At 40.9% G+C, this 14,226-nt stretch overlaps 2 protein-coding genes across 4 annotated transcripts; one reads left to right on the top strand and one right to left on the bottom strand.

The window, feature by feature from the left end:
* The first annotated feature begins 1,274 nt into the window (after positions 1–1,274).
* On the top strand, positions 1,275–8,980 carry LOC132977526 (interferon-induced GTP-binding protein Mx-like). 2 transcript variants are annotated; one of them, XM_061042149.1, is made up of 11 exons: positions 1,275–1,545; positions 1,628–1,782; positions 2,137–2,275; positions 2,365–2,563; positions 2,689–2,767; positions 3,052–3,174; positions 3,950–4,091; positions 4,169–4,327; positions 6,499–6,575; positions 6,791–6,964; positions 7,068–8,980. In XM_061042149.1, the coding sequence occupies exons 1-11, from the start codon at positions 1,290–1,292 to the stop codon at positions 7,290–7,292; spliced, it is 1,728 nt and encodes a 575-aa protein (XP_060898132.1). In that variant the 5' UTR covers positions 1,275–1,289; the 3' UTR covers positions 7,293–8,980. The 2 variants fall into 2 exon arrangements, with proteins under 2 accessions (XP_060898132.1, XP_060898131.1); XM_061042148.1 differs by having other exon boundaries at positions 1,389–1,545; positions 6,698–6,964.
* Positions 7,934–10,072, bottom strand: LOC132977527 (THO complex subunit 7 homolog). 2 transcript variants are annotated; one of them, XM_061042152.1, is made up of 8 exons: positions 10,034–10,072; positions 9,694–9,814; positions 9,486–9,613; positions 9,160–9,246; positions 8,580–8,637; positions 8,426–8,492; positions 8,256–8,325; positions 7,934–8,109 (listed from the first exon to the last, which is right to left on the bottom strand). In XM_061042152.1, the coding sequence occupies exons 1-8, from the start codon at positions 10,050–10,052 to the stop codon at positions 8,048–8,050; spliced, it is 612 nt and encodes a 203-aa protein (XP_060898135.1). In that variant the 5' UTR covers positions 10,053–10,072; the 3' UTR covers positions 7,934–8,047. The 2 variants fall into 2 exon arrangements, with proteins under 2 accessions (XP_060898135.1, XP_060898134.1); XM_061042151.1 differs by having other exon boundaries at positions 7,934–8,325.
* Between the last annotated feature and the right edge of the window lie 4,154 nt (positions 10,073–14,226).

The following is a 14,226-nucleotide window of genomic DNA, read 5'->3' as shown; positions in this document are numbered from 1 at the left end:
ATTCAGGATGTTTTTCCGCATAAGCAGGAAACAAATGGAGAAGCAAGGAAACGAAACCTAACTTCACTTTGTTTCTTTTACCTTTTGGACCTGAGCCTATAGTACGACTGAAGCCTGACAAGCCTGGTGGCTCACCTGACCTAACCCAGTCATTTATAGTCCAGCATACAGCTGCTACTGTAGAGTCGTCAGCGGCGACAATTACTTTTATTTAACGTTTTTTTGTTGTTGTTGTCCTTTTTAATTTTAATTTTAATAGGAGAGGGGAGGAGAGGGGAGGGGAGGAGAGTAGGGGAGGGGAGGAGAGTAGGGGAGGGGAGGAGAGGAGAGGAGAGGAGAGGGGAGGAGAGGAGAGGAGAGGAGAGGAGAGGGGAGGAGAGTAGGGGAGAGGAGAGGAGAGGGGAGGGGAGGAGAGGGGAGGAGAGTAGGGGAGAGGAGAGGGGAGGAGAGGAGAGGGGAGGAGAGTAGAGGAGAGGAGAGGAGAGGGGAGGGGAGGGAGATCTGAGGAGTGATGAGCGAGGATTGCCTACACGAGAGCAGATTTCAGGAAGTCTTTTTACTGACTGCTACTTTGCCGGTTATTATTAATTGAACGCTGTAGTGGATCCGATTTCAGTTAAACTTTACAACATCAGCAGAGTTTAATAACCCAAATAGGCACTATACGGAACTTTACATAAGCTATACGTCATGATTAGTTTTTGATTCACCATAAAAATCTGTTAATATATATCAAAAGATCAAATGGATCACAAACAACTCCTATTATTATAATATAGCCTACATATTCTTTTCACCATGTTTTTTCCTCTCTTCTATATTATATAGAGAATTATTATCAAAGAGTCCCTCAGTCAGTAAATCATATTCTTTACACATCATTATGGCACTAAAGTTTCACATTAAAAGGATAAATAAGTGTCTGGTGATTACTGATCATTATATTATCAATAAAAAATATTATTAAAGCAGCAGTAAATATAAATGCTAATAAGTAATAGATCATTTAACATAATAAGGCATTGTGTCTGTCTGTATGGTTTATTTCCTACTGGGACAATAACATTGATTTGATCTTATTACAAATGGATATCGCTTTCTCTCGTGTATCTTAAAACATATATCCTTGTTTCCTGCCTCTTTTGCTGAGTTGAGTGAATTGAGTTTGCCAAGAAAACATTGACATTACCGTTGACTTTCATTGTATCTTAGATAGAACATATTTTGAAGATGTAGTTTTGGTTGGTTGATTGATTGGTATTGGTCCTACCTTTAATCAAAATTTGGCTATGAAAAGATATTTGTATTTTTGGCGAGTTAGTGCACTGCTTTTACAGTTTTTCTTAGCACACTGGATTTCATTCAGAATATATCCTCTTTGTCTTTTTTCACTCTTTATTTATTCAGGCATTGTAACAAGATGCCCTCTTGAATTGAAGATGAAGCGAAAGAGAGAAGGAGAGGAATGGTTCGGAAAGATAAGCTACCAGAACCATGAAGAAGAAATAGAAGACCCTGCAGATGTGGAGAAAAAAATAAGAGAAGGTGCAGTGTACAGTATTATTAAACCCACAATTAAAAACCGGAGTACTGTATGATGGTTATACTTTGTGCCCTGTCCTTACAGCACAGGATGAAATGGCCGGGGTCGGCGTGGGGATAAGTGATGACCTCATCAGTCTGGAAATCGCCTCTCCTGATGTTCCAGACCTGACGCTTATTGATCTGCCTGGCATCGCAAGGGTGGCTGTTAAGGGACAACCGGAGAACATCGGAGACCAGGTGAACTTGTTCAGTGTCCCATAGGAAGCTAACAGCTGTTTTTGATAGACTCTTTGGTAGACAGTTTCTTCAAGAAGAATAAAATTGACAGTGAGGTCTGTGGATTAACTTGATTGGCCAGGACATAAATCCTAACAACCCATACACAACACCTCAGCAATGACTGAAGAGCAATTGATATTGCTGTGAAAATCTAGAAAGTAAACATGCCTTACATGGCCACTAGCAAGGGTAAAAGCTTTTCAGGGATATAAAATTAACATGTATGATAAAATATAGACCTGAGGACCACAGTGATTTCATAGCTGTGAAACGAATAGGGTCATTTATCACAGTGTGAATTTATATTTTCAGATCAAGAGGCTGATCCAGAAGTTTATCAAAAGACAAGAAACCATCAGCTTGGTGGTTGTTCCGTGTAACGTGGACATAGCCACCACAGAGGCCCTGAAGATGGCCCAGGAGGTGGATCCTGATGGAGAGAGGACTCTGGGTAAACAAAGCTGATTTTGCAACAAGAGGAGGAAAATTTGTATGTAGTCTATCCAACTCTTATATAGTTTCCACCGTTGTCCCTCTTAGGTATCTTGACCAAGCCTGATCTGGTGGACAAGGGCACAGAAGAGACAGTGCTGGACATCGTCCACAACGAGGTGATCCACCTCCAGAAGGGCTACATGATCGTCAAGTGCAGGGGGCAGAAGGAGATCACTGACAAGGTGTCTCTTCCTGAAGCGATAGAAAGAGAGAAAGCCTTTTTTGAAGAACATGTGCACTTTCAGTAAGTTTGTGCATTTTAGGTTAACACACATATATATATATATACATTATTATGTTTTTTTCTACAGTGCTGTGGTTTGCAATTTTGCAAAATGTACTTACTGTAGTGTTATTTTAATGTTACAGAACTCTCTACAATGAAGATCATGCGACTGTTCCTAAACTGGCTGAGAAACTCACACTTGAGTTGGTGCATCATATTGAGGTGATTTACTTTATTTGACAGTTTAAGGGCATTGGTCGCCTAATGGTTAGTTTGCCTCGTATACAGATGCTCCAGTCCTCAAAGCGAGCGCCCCGGGTTTGAATTTCGAACTGTGGCTCCTTTTCCCCGCATGTTATTTCCTCCTCACTCTTTCGTCAGTGTCTGACTCTATCCACTGTCCTGTCGCTTAAATAAAGGCGTCAATTAAAAAAAAAAAAAATTACAATATAAATCATGATATTTCACATTTGGAGTTAAAATTTTGACCCTTGTGTGATTTGCAGAAATCTCTGCCTCGACTTGAAGAGCAGATTGAGGAGAAGCTAGAACAGACCCGTGCAGAGCTGGAGAGATATGGAAATGGACCCCCATCTGAAGCAGCTGAGAGAATCGTCTTCCTCATCGATGTGAGCTCTGACACTTTGCACAACATTTTCCCAGCCACAAAGGCTATTACTCACACAGTGATGTGCAACTTGGATATAATGAAATACAAAATGTCACTTTAGATTCTCCTAGGGGAAGCACCCAATAACGGTACACCGTTTACAACAAATAAATGTTTAATCATGTACATAAAAAAAAAAATTCAACATTTATGGCCAAAAAAACAACTCACTGACTGGTTACCGAAGGAGGAGGAGCCTGAACGCTACAGGCCAAATGTCGAAGAGGATCACAGCAGTGCTGATTTACAGCACAACAACTCAACCTCAAGTGTCATAGTTCATAGTATACAGCAGTTATGTAAGCAGAAAATAGTAGTAAATCAAAAAAATCAGAAACAGGTTATTCTTTCACTCCAAAAAGTCAATTAGTAGAGTCTTCTGTTTGTCTTTGGGGTATGATATTGATTAATAAAGAAAAACACTGTCAGCTCTAAATGTAAACTTGAAGTATTCAAACCTCCAGGCTTAAACCTGATGTACACTGTACAATTTAAGGCCGATTTAGACCCAATTTTTGAGTCGCACAACTGATTGTGAAGTTAGGCTGAATTTCAGCCTGATTGCGCCTTGTTAGCATTAACAAGGTTCCTGTTTTAAGCATACATAAATATTACTATCTATAATTACACTGATTGAAAACCTGCCAACATCACTGCTCACTACCACGTAGGAAATACAGTTATTTATGTGAAAAATATAAAACACAGTTTCTGCCTTTTACTGTTTGCTGCAGAAAGTGACGGCGTTTACTCAGGACGCCATCAGTCTGACTACAGGGGAGGAGCTCAAGTGTGGAGACAGGCTCAACGTCTTTTCTACGCTCAGAAGAGAGTTTGGGAAGTGGAATGCCCACCTGGACCTTTCAGGACAAAAGTGTGAGTGTCTTATTTAGAACTGGTCTACAGCAGTCAATCAGCAGCAGAACTCTGAATTATGCTTTCATATGTTGCAGTCAACAACAGGATTGAGAGAGAGGTGGCGAACTATGAGGAGATGTACCGAGGAAGAGAACTGCCGGGCTTCATCAACTACAAGACCTTTGAGGTCATGGTCAGGGAGCAGATCAAACAACTGGAGGAGCCTGCTGTCAAGAGACTCAAAGATATAGGAGGTACATCAATGGATTACAGCTGCATGAATATATCATTTGAGCACGTGCAATCGTCACATCTCAGGACCTGCAATGTCCAGCAAATGATCTGAAACGTGTCAGTGTGCTTATTTTTAGAGGCGTGAAACTGTTCCTGGTTTTCTTTCAGTGAATTGCAAATGAATGCAAATGATGTCACGTTAGGCAGGAGTCACTGCAGCTAGTCCAGTGAGTGGCAGAGAGCACATACTTGTGTACAGTATGAAGGAAACAGTTTTCATTCAGTTGAAAAGTACCGTCCTTTTTGGTAAATATTTCTTGACAATGTTCTCAACGTTCCTCTTAAAGATCCTCAGCTGATGTAATTTGTTTATAGAAACATTTGGAATTGTAATGTTAATTTAATAAAGGCAGATTTAAGAGCAATGCAATAACAGTAGCACATAGTGCATGGATCATATGAATGAGCGGACATACATTCAGTTAGTAATACATAGATCTGCCCCCCTTCATTTTCCCTGTCTGGCATTTTTATTAGATTGTTTTGGGGAAAGCAAAGACCTTAAATGTCAGCAGATTGGTAATACAATAAAATAACGATGAGGACAAAGCATCTAGGGTCCACAGATTATGTTTTTGTGCTAACACAAAATTCTGCAAAGCTCAATTGACACAGCTAGTTTTTAAGCAAAAGATATTAAATTGATTAGTCCATATCGACTAGATTTCACAGGCTAAGGGCGCGGTCACACTGGTAATCCGTACCGTACTCAAGCACGATTGGTCCCCCGCCGCGCCATTCCCCCGCTTGCCGGCACAGCCCGGTCACACTGCACCAGGACTAACTGTGCCTAAGCATGATAATCTTGTACATAACGTCGTAATACAGCACATGCATGCTTAATGCTATTATGTAGCGTGCTCAGTTTACAAACAGGCGGACTGAAGAAGGAGAACATTTTTAAAAAGGTACGTGCAGTCGAGTCCCCATCTGCACATCGGAGAATAACACAGAGGGCTACTTTACTGACTTTGCGGCTTATTTTGAGTCACTTTAATCAGATACAGCCATAAATAAATTAAAAATAAAAGAGACGCGAGTCGGCGTCCGCACATCGGAGAACAACACAGAGAACAACACAGAGAACATGACAGCTACTTTGTGTCTCATATTGTGTCATGTTAGTCAGATACAGCCATGAAACTCTGGATTTCTCCATAATGAAGGCTGTCAGCGTTGTGTACCCGCGTGCTCGTGCATTAAGTGTACCGTGCCAAAGCACACCTCTCCAAAGTGTGCCAAAGCCAAGGAAGTGTACCGTGCCTGAGCACGATACGGAGAGGTCACACTGGTCAAACGAACTGGACTTTAGGGTTGAAGTGTGGTTGGGCACAATACGGATTGCCAGTGTGACCGCGCCCTAAAACAGTAAATTAACTTCACTTCTATTTGGCCAAAGACTTCAGTTATTTCCACTTATTCTTCATGGAAAGTATCCAACCAAATAACAGTTCCTTTCTATATTACTGAAATACGTTTGACCGTCCCTTTATTCTTGTGTATTAAATAACAATTTTAATACACAATTGATTGTGTATTCTCATTATTAGCGGCACCTATTCCCTTTGCTGTTTAATACAGTTGCGTTGTATAGGGGCTATAAAAGGAGTGGATGTACCACAGAGTGAACACACCAGCAGCGCATGTACAGTGTAGTGTTGTGTGAGTAACAATAGTAATGCCATATGACTTTTCAAGCTTATTAAACATACATTTGAGCATCATTAGACACAGTTGATTTTAGTTATACAACTGACTATTCCTAAAGTTAATAAGAAGCTGACCCTCCACCTGTTCTCTCCACCTGTTCTCTCTCCACCTCTCGTCTCCCTTCTTTTTAATTTGGGTGTCCCAGAGTCAAAGGTAGAGGGCTAAACTAAGCGTGGTAGAAGGAGGAGGAAATAGAGTTGAAGTCCGAAATAACTTAAGCATGATTGCTTATTTGTAATTCAATATATAAACAGTCATTGCTATTAGAATTTTCATCTGAAATGTTTCTTTCTTCAGAAATAACTTTTTTCTGTGTTATTGTGCAGCTCTAAAATAAATAAATGACAGATTTGTTTAAGTTTTATGTTTTACACATTGAAAATCAAACCCCTGTTTTACGTTGCTTTTCCATTTCCTCTAGAGGCTGTTAGGAAGGTGTTCGTACAGCTGGCCATGAGTAGCTTCACTGGATTTCCTAACCTTGCGAAAACAGCCAAGGTAGTCTGAACTTCATAATCACATAATGTAGTTTGATATCCATTGTTGATTTTGTTGGCTCTAAAAATGTGATTAGCTGTATTTCTTATTTGTTTGTAGACTGACCAGAATCTTTTTCTTAGGCAAAGATTGAAGCCATAAAACAAGACAAAGAATCCACTGCTGAATCCTTTCTGAGAACCCAGTTCAAGATGGAGCTGCTTGTTTACTCCCAGGACAGGACCTACAGCTGCAGTTTGAGTGACAGAAAGAAAGAGGAGAATGAGGAGAATGATGATATCGCCATACCAAAACACCCCCTACCTTTTGGATATCAAAGTCTTGTGTACCGTACGGATAATCATGCTACACTTCAGGAGCTGATGTTGCACCTAAAATCATATTACAAAGTAAGCTTTAATATAGCAGGACAATTTAGAAACAAAAAATAAAAACTAATTTATTTAAACACTGATCATTGCTTCTCAAAATGTTGTAATTTTCCTCCTTCAGATTGCGAGCCAGCGTCTGGCAGACCAGATCCCTATGGTGATCCGTTACCAGATGTTGCAGGAGTCTGCTGTCCAGCTGCAGAGGGAGATGCTGCAGGTGCTTCAGGAAAAGAAGAATTTAGAGTTCTTTTTAAAGGAGGACGCCGACATTGGCAGCAAGAGGGCCAATTTGCAGAGCCGCCTCAAACGCCTCATGAGGGCCCGTGCATACCTGGTGGAGTTCTAGAAAAGCCTTTTACCTCCTTTTACAGCAGCAAGAATGGTGCATAGGAATTCTGACCTTGAATCCGGTCTCATTTATTTAACCTCAATCCATGCAGATACAAGGTGCTGTTCTCTTGCTATGTTCGACTTTATTCAACTAACTGGCTCATGCCCTGAGTCTTACTGTGCACTTGGCCCCCCCCTGTGGTTTCACAGGGAAATTATGTTTAAAAAAAAAAACCTGCATCAAAGCAAAACAAGTTTAAATCCTTGAATATCATGATTTTCTTTTACATATTTGGATTTTGTAGATTAAAAATGATCAATGCAATCAATTAGCACATGTAGTCTTTCATTCTCAGAAGTTCTGAATTCCAGACTAGTTCGCCACCAATGATTAAGACTTTCTTCTTTCAACCATTAAAGGCAGGGTTGGTAATTTTCTCCAGATACACTCTTCTTTAATAACTTGTTTTTGTAATAATTATTTTATGAGTGACATCTCTTGTGTATTACCAATGTCATTTTAGAGGGTGTTTTATCAGATACCTATGGTAAGTGTATAATCTCAAATTGAGTGACACTAACAGGCATTACATTTATACGAACATACACACACCTAAAATGTCACCATGTTGGTTAATAAATTGAATGCACATGTGATTTGAGCAAGTCAATTTTATTCAAAAACTCATACAAAAAGTAGTCCTACACACATGCACATTTTTTTTTTTTAAAGGTTTGATTCATTGTTCTTCAGTCAGTATCTCCACGACTTCATTCATCATTCCCAGCAGGGCTCCCCTGATTGTTGTCGTCATTGTCTGATTTCTCATCATCTGTGACAGACAAAGAAGGTTAGAGAGGTACTTGCAGATTTGCTTGACTTTACAGATTAACCACTTAATATTTGGAATTTCTGGAAGAATGAGCACAACACAAAAATAGCCTTTCAGACCAACGAGCACAACACAGGGACACTCACTATCAAGAGTCTGCTGTAGTTCCTGAATAGTACTGAGTAGCACATGGAACTGCTTCTTTCTTAACTCCATCTTCGTAGGAGAAAAAGGAGATTTCAAAATTAGATATCACAAGCGGTTCAAGAAATAACAGATTTGAATCGTAAGGAATAGAATATAGTTTTAGCCTCACCTTTGCATCTACATTTTCCTTGATTCGAGACAGTTTCTGGAGCTCTTTGTCAAGCGCCTCCAATTGTCTGTAGAGGATCAAACAAAATTAAGTACATAATCATAGACAAAACAGGTTAAAAAAAAAGGAATACAAATATAATAGAGTGACTTACTTCAGTGTTTCATGTCGGTCCGGGTGTTGCTGGATAACCTTAGCTAAAGCATCATACTCTGAAAGGAAATAATGAAAATGTGAATGTGTGACACTAACCACAAATAATACAACTCTGTATTTATATTGTTAGCATTAAATCTTAACTGATTGATACATTTGGTTTACAACAAGAATGAAAAAATCCCTGCTAAACACTCCAATTCTTTTACCTTCTCTTAAATCTCAATCTGATTTCTCATTGTTTGGCTTTTGATGCATTGTCTCTCCATCTGTGATCACTCTTTAAATCTCCTGGGTATTTTCCTTTGGCTGTTTGTACAATGTGTTGTATACGGTTTGACTTAAAAGTACTTGTATGAATTACCATTGAATAAACTTTTCGTGAGCCATAACATTAAATACATCTGATGTTGCTGTTCTGTGTTAAAATTCATGTTTACATTTAAGGAAAACATTAAACCATACTTTTTCAGATTATTTTCAGTAGTGATTACTCACTATTTTCAAGACTTATCTGAATTAAATTAGTAAATAATTGCAAAGGCAAGTCCCAATAGTTCAATATTATTGATCATTACCTTGGCGATTCTTTCTTATTCTCTTTGCCCTCTGAATTTCTTTTTTGCATTCGGTTATCTTCTCATGAGCGGACGTGATGTTTTGTTCTGAAATGTCAAGGTTAAGATGAGGTTAGTTTACCACACTGATACATACTGGGATGGTTACTATAGTGGCCCAGTTCTTCAAGTTAAGAGTGATGTAGTGCATAATGAAAGAACATGAACCAAACTGTTGAACACAAGTATTCAAATAGGTTAATGATAAGATGTTAATGTGTGCAGACTTAAACAAAAAGGGGTGTGTGGATGCTAAAGACCAGGGTCATAAAATCCTCATTTCCCACCTATGTCAGAGTAGATCTTCTCATAATTCTCCATTTCCCGAAGGTTCATGTCGTATACCATTAAAGTCTTCCCCATGGAGAATTCACACTGGGCCAGTGTGCCCAACATCCTCTGGTACTGCGTGAACCTGAGAAGAGAGGCTGTTTGTGAATCACTTTAATAGGTGACAAAGTCCAGGACTTAGGTCTCATGTAACTACTAACGTACCCTTCCTCAGGGGTCCCAGGCGAGTTGCACCATTTAGTGAAACTCTTGAGCAGCAAGTTGATTTTGCGGTCATCACCAGCCCCGTCTCCGTCAATAAGAAGACATTTTCGAATAACTTCATCTGAAAGTCGGGAAACAAACAACCTTTCAGATATAGCAGAATGCTAACTGTTAGCTAGCTAACATGGCTGCTGTTCTGTAAACAGGCTGCTTTAAGTGGTAATATTACCGTCTAGGATGTGTAACTGGGTGTATATAGATCCAACAGTAGCTTCGGCACACATTTATACCAATTTATTTTACAAGTGAGTTGAAATGTATTAGTTGCAAAGTAGCTTACCATCTGTAACAGCTCCCATTTCTATAGGTATTATAACTTTATTGAACAAAATATTGTAACAATCCTGCTGTCTTTTAAAAGTCAACTATATTGTCACTAATCTTATTTAGTGCGCATGGAGAGGATCGTCCTCAACAACCTCCGTCCCCTGGTGACTTCAAATCTGGATCCTCTGCAGTTCGCCTACCAGCCGAACATCGGGGTGGATGACGCCGTCATCTACCTGCTGCAGAGATCCTGGACTCACCTGGAGAACACCGGCAGCACTGTGAGGGTCATGTTCTTTGACTTCTCCAGTGCCTTTAACACCATCCAGCCTGCACTGCTCAGGGGGAAGCTAGAGAGGGCGGGAGTGGACTGTCACCTGGCTGCATGGACAACGGACTACCTCACCAACAGACCACAGTACGTGAGGCTTCAGGACTGTGAGTCTGACATGGTGGTCTGCAGTACAGGGGTCCCGCAGGGGACAGTTCTCTCCCCTTTTCTCTTCACCCTGTACACCTCGGACTTCTGTTACAACTCTGGGAGCTGCCACCTGCAGAAGTTCTCCGATGACACGGCCATCGTGGGGTGTGTGTCTAAGGGGAGCGAACAGGAGTACAGGCAGGTCATCATGGACTTTGTCGACTGGAGTGAGCTCAACGACCTTCAGCTCAACGCCAGCAAGACAAAGGAGATGGTGATTGACTTCCACAGTCACCCCAGACTGCACCGGTGAACATCCAGGGCTTGGACATCGAGAGGGTGGAGACGTACAAATACCTGGGTGTTCACCTCAACAACAAACTGGACTGGTCACACAACACCGACGTCCTGTACAAGAAGGGCCAATGTCGACTTCACCTGCTGAGGCGACTGAGGTCCTTTGGAGTGTGCAGGACTCTGCTATGGACTTTTTATGACACTGTGGTGGCGTCTCCACTTTTTAAAGCAGTGGTCTGCTGGAGAGGAGGGAGCACAGAGAGAGACAGGAAGAGACTGAACAGACTGGTCAGGAGGGCCAGTTCTGTCCTGGACTGTCCTCTGGACTCTGTAGAGGAGGTGGGTGAGAGGAGGACATTAGTGAAGCTGACATCCATCATGGACAACCCCTCTCACCCCCTGCATGACACTGTGGGGGCCCTGAGCAGCTCCTTCAGCAGCAGACTGAGACACCCACCCTGCAAGACAGAGCGCTACCGCAGGTCGTTCATCCCACCTGCAGTCAGACTGTTTAATCAGACTCTTTAACAGCTTCACCACCTCATGCTACACACTGTGTGTGTTTTTTAAAGAACAAAACCCTTTCCTGTGTAGTTACTGTGTCATTTTACATTATTGTAGTTTTTTATTTAACTGATGTAAATATGTTTGATTTGATTTTAACTTCTATTTTTATTTTTAATAATTATATTCCCGTCCCGTTTTCTGGAGCTGCTGTAATGCACAAATTTCCACCACGGGGGATCAATAAAGTTTATCTTTATCTTTATCTTGATCTTTATGCGTCGACCGTCCAAGCAGTCCTGTTAACAGTCGCTATATGTCGCTAAACGAACAGCAGTTTAAGACTTAACCACAACTAAACTGAGTCATTATGGCATTATACCTCATTATAACATGATAAACAATATAAAAAATACAAAATTATAAAAATAATCAGTCTTGTCACTGATGTGCAGGTATGCTTTTTTTGTTATAAAGATTTGATGCATTAGTAATAATTTCAGCCTGTTTCATAACCAGCCTGAAAGTCCTCACAGGAGCTTTAGAAAAGATTAAGACAGGATGTAAGAGAGGAGAAAAATCATGGATTAACTTGACACCTTGAAAAAAAATCAAGATTAATTAATTGGAAAGTTGAATCCCCTTGGATGAATATATAATATTATCACTGTATCTAATACAAAATAATAATAATGTTGACCATATAAATTGCAAGTATGTCTATGGAAAGACATACTTGCTGAACGAACTGAACGAGAGCTCCGCCTCTGAGTCACTCTCTTCCTCTCAGCACGTTCAGTGAACGAAACACTGACTGAACGAGCGAGACTGCGAGTCACCAGCCTCAGTCACACACACACACACACACACACACACACACACACACACACTGTACTGACTGAGGAGAGGAGGGAGGGCGGGCTTTGAGCGACTCTTACGGTCTAGACCAGGGGTGGGCAAACTTTTTGACTCGCGGGCCACAATGGGTTCTAAAATTTGACAGAGGGGCCGGGCCAGGAACAGATGGATGGAGTGTTTGTGTGAACTAATATAAATGACATGTAAAAGCCATTACATGAAAGTATTTGGCCTTTAACAGGTAGCAAAGCATGAATATGCAAGGCTCATTGTACAAATTGATTTCCAAATGCATTAATTTAATTACACTCATTCATGTGTGAAAATATGTCCACAGCAAATGCAAAGTCACAAAGCCAGTTCTTGTCGCTTAGCTCAGGAAATTCGTCGGATTTCCCCATTAACTCCAAAAATGCGCTGATCTCCTCTTTCAGCTCCCACACTCGTTGAAACACTTTGCCCAAACTTAACCAGCGGACACGAGAGTGGTACAGTAAGTCCTGATGATCCGCATCAGTTTCCTCCAGGAACATAATAAACTGACGATGCTGAAGTCCCCTTGCTCGTATCAAGTTAACAAGTTTTACAACTGGATTCACAAAATGATTAAGCTGCAATGCAGACTTACACAGAGATTCCTGATGGATGATGCAGTGAAGGAAAATAACATCCTGGTCAGGGTTTTCCTCTTTCACTTTATCCTGGATTCTTTTCAGCAGCCCAACATGTTTTCCAGTTAAATTTGGCGATCCATCCGTTGTGACATTGGCAAGTTTACTCCAAGGTAGCTTCATTCTCTCGATGACAGCAGACACCTGGTTATACAAGTCCTCTCCTCACGTTTTTCCTTTCAGGGACTCCATGGTCAAAAACTCCTCCGTTATCTCAAAACTGTCATTAATCCCTCGGATAAAAATGAGGAGCTGAGCAGTGTCTTTCACGTCATTACTTTCATCCAGCGCTAGTGAATATAACTTAAAGGACTCAGCCTTTTTGTTTAATTCTCTGGCTATATCTTCATCAATCAGTTCCACACGGCGAGTCACAGTCCTGTGTGATAAACTGATTTTTTCAAACTGGCCTTGGCTCTCCGGACACAAGAGACCTGCTGTCTCTATCATGCAAACTCGCCTTCGGAGAAAGGCTTGCTAGCCTTTGCTAATTTGAATGCCAGCAAAAAACTTGCCTTGGTAGTTGACTCTTGAATTGCAGTTTGTTGGTGAAAAAAATGTTGCTGAGTCTGTAAATTAGCCTTCAACCTCTGAGCCGCAGCCGCCCGTTCTTGCGTGGACTGCTTGCTAGCATAGTTAGCATGCTTCGTTGCAAAGTGACGGCTGATACTGTACTCTTTGAAAAGTGCGACAGTTTCTTGGCATATCAGGCATACAGCCTTTGATCGGACTTCAGTGAAAAAATATTTAGTTGTCCACTCCGTATTAAACACTCGGCATTCACTGTCCACTTTTCTTTTCTTTGATCATTTTTACAGAAGGGCTCGTACGGGTTCATAGGGCAAAGCGAAAAAGTGAAGAAGGGAATAATACACCACACTCTGAAGTGCGCCATCTATTGGGGAAACGCGGGCATTACAGGGGAAAACGAACGAGGTTTAATTATAATAAAATTGTATTTAATAATAATATAATTTGGACAAGTTCGGCGGGCCGGATTAAAAAGCCCAACGGGCCGTATATGGCCCGCGGGCCGTAGTTTTCCCATGCCTGGTCTAGAGAGAGAGACACGAGACGGGAGAGAGGAGAGCGCAACTGAAGTTGAGAAATGAACGACTCTTTTCAGCAAGTGATTCAGTTCAGTTCGTTCACCCAGATGATTCGTTCGTTTTGAACGAATCGTTCACGAACTACACATCACTAATCAGCGTTCTGCTAAGCATCTAATGAATGAATGAACGAGCTAACGGAATTAGCATTCCCGGCATTTTAACTTACAACGATCTACTTAAACTAACATTATGAATCAAAGTAGATCTATTAAATGATCAAGTAAAGGTGATGTTTTCTTAAGTTAGACAATGCTAAATTAGTGTCCTATTGTCTCTATAATCAGTTACGCGCTTTTATACATCCATGGTAAACCGTACAGTCTATGGGTAAACCAGACAACCT

Source organism: Labrus mixtus, chromosome 7, assembly GCF_963584025.1.
Source record: "Labrus mixtus chromosome 7, fLabMix1.1, whole genome shotgun sequence".
Lineage (NCBI taxonomy): Eukaryota > Metazoa > Chordata > Actinopteri > Labriformes > Labridae > Labrus > Labrus mixtus.
Note: the sequence above shows the minus strand (reverse complement) of the source record. Positions and strands in the feature narration are given on the sequence as shown.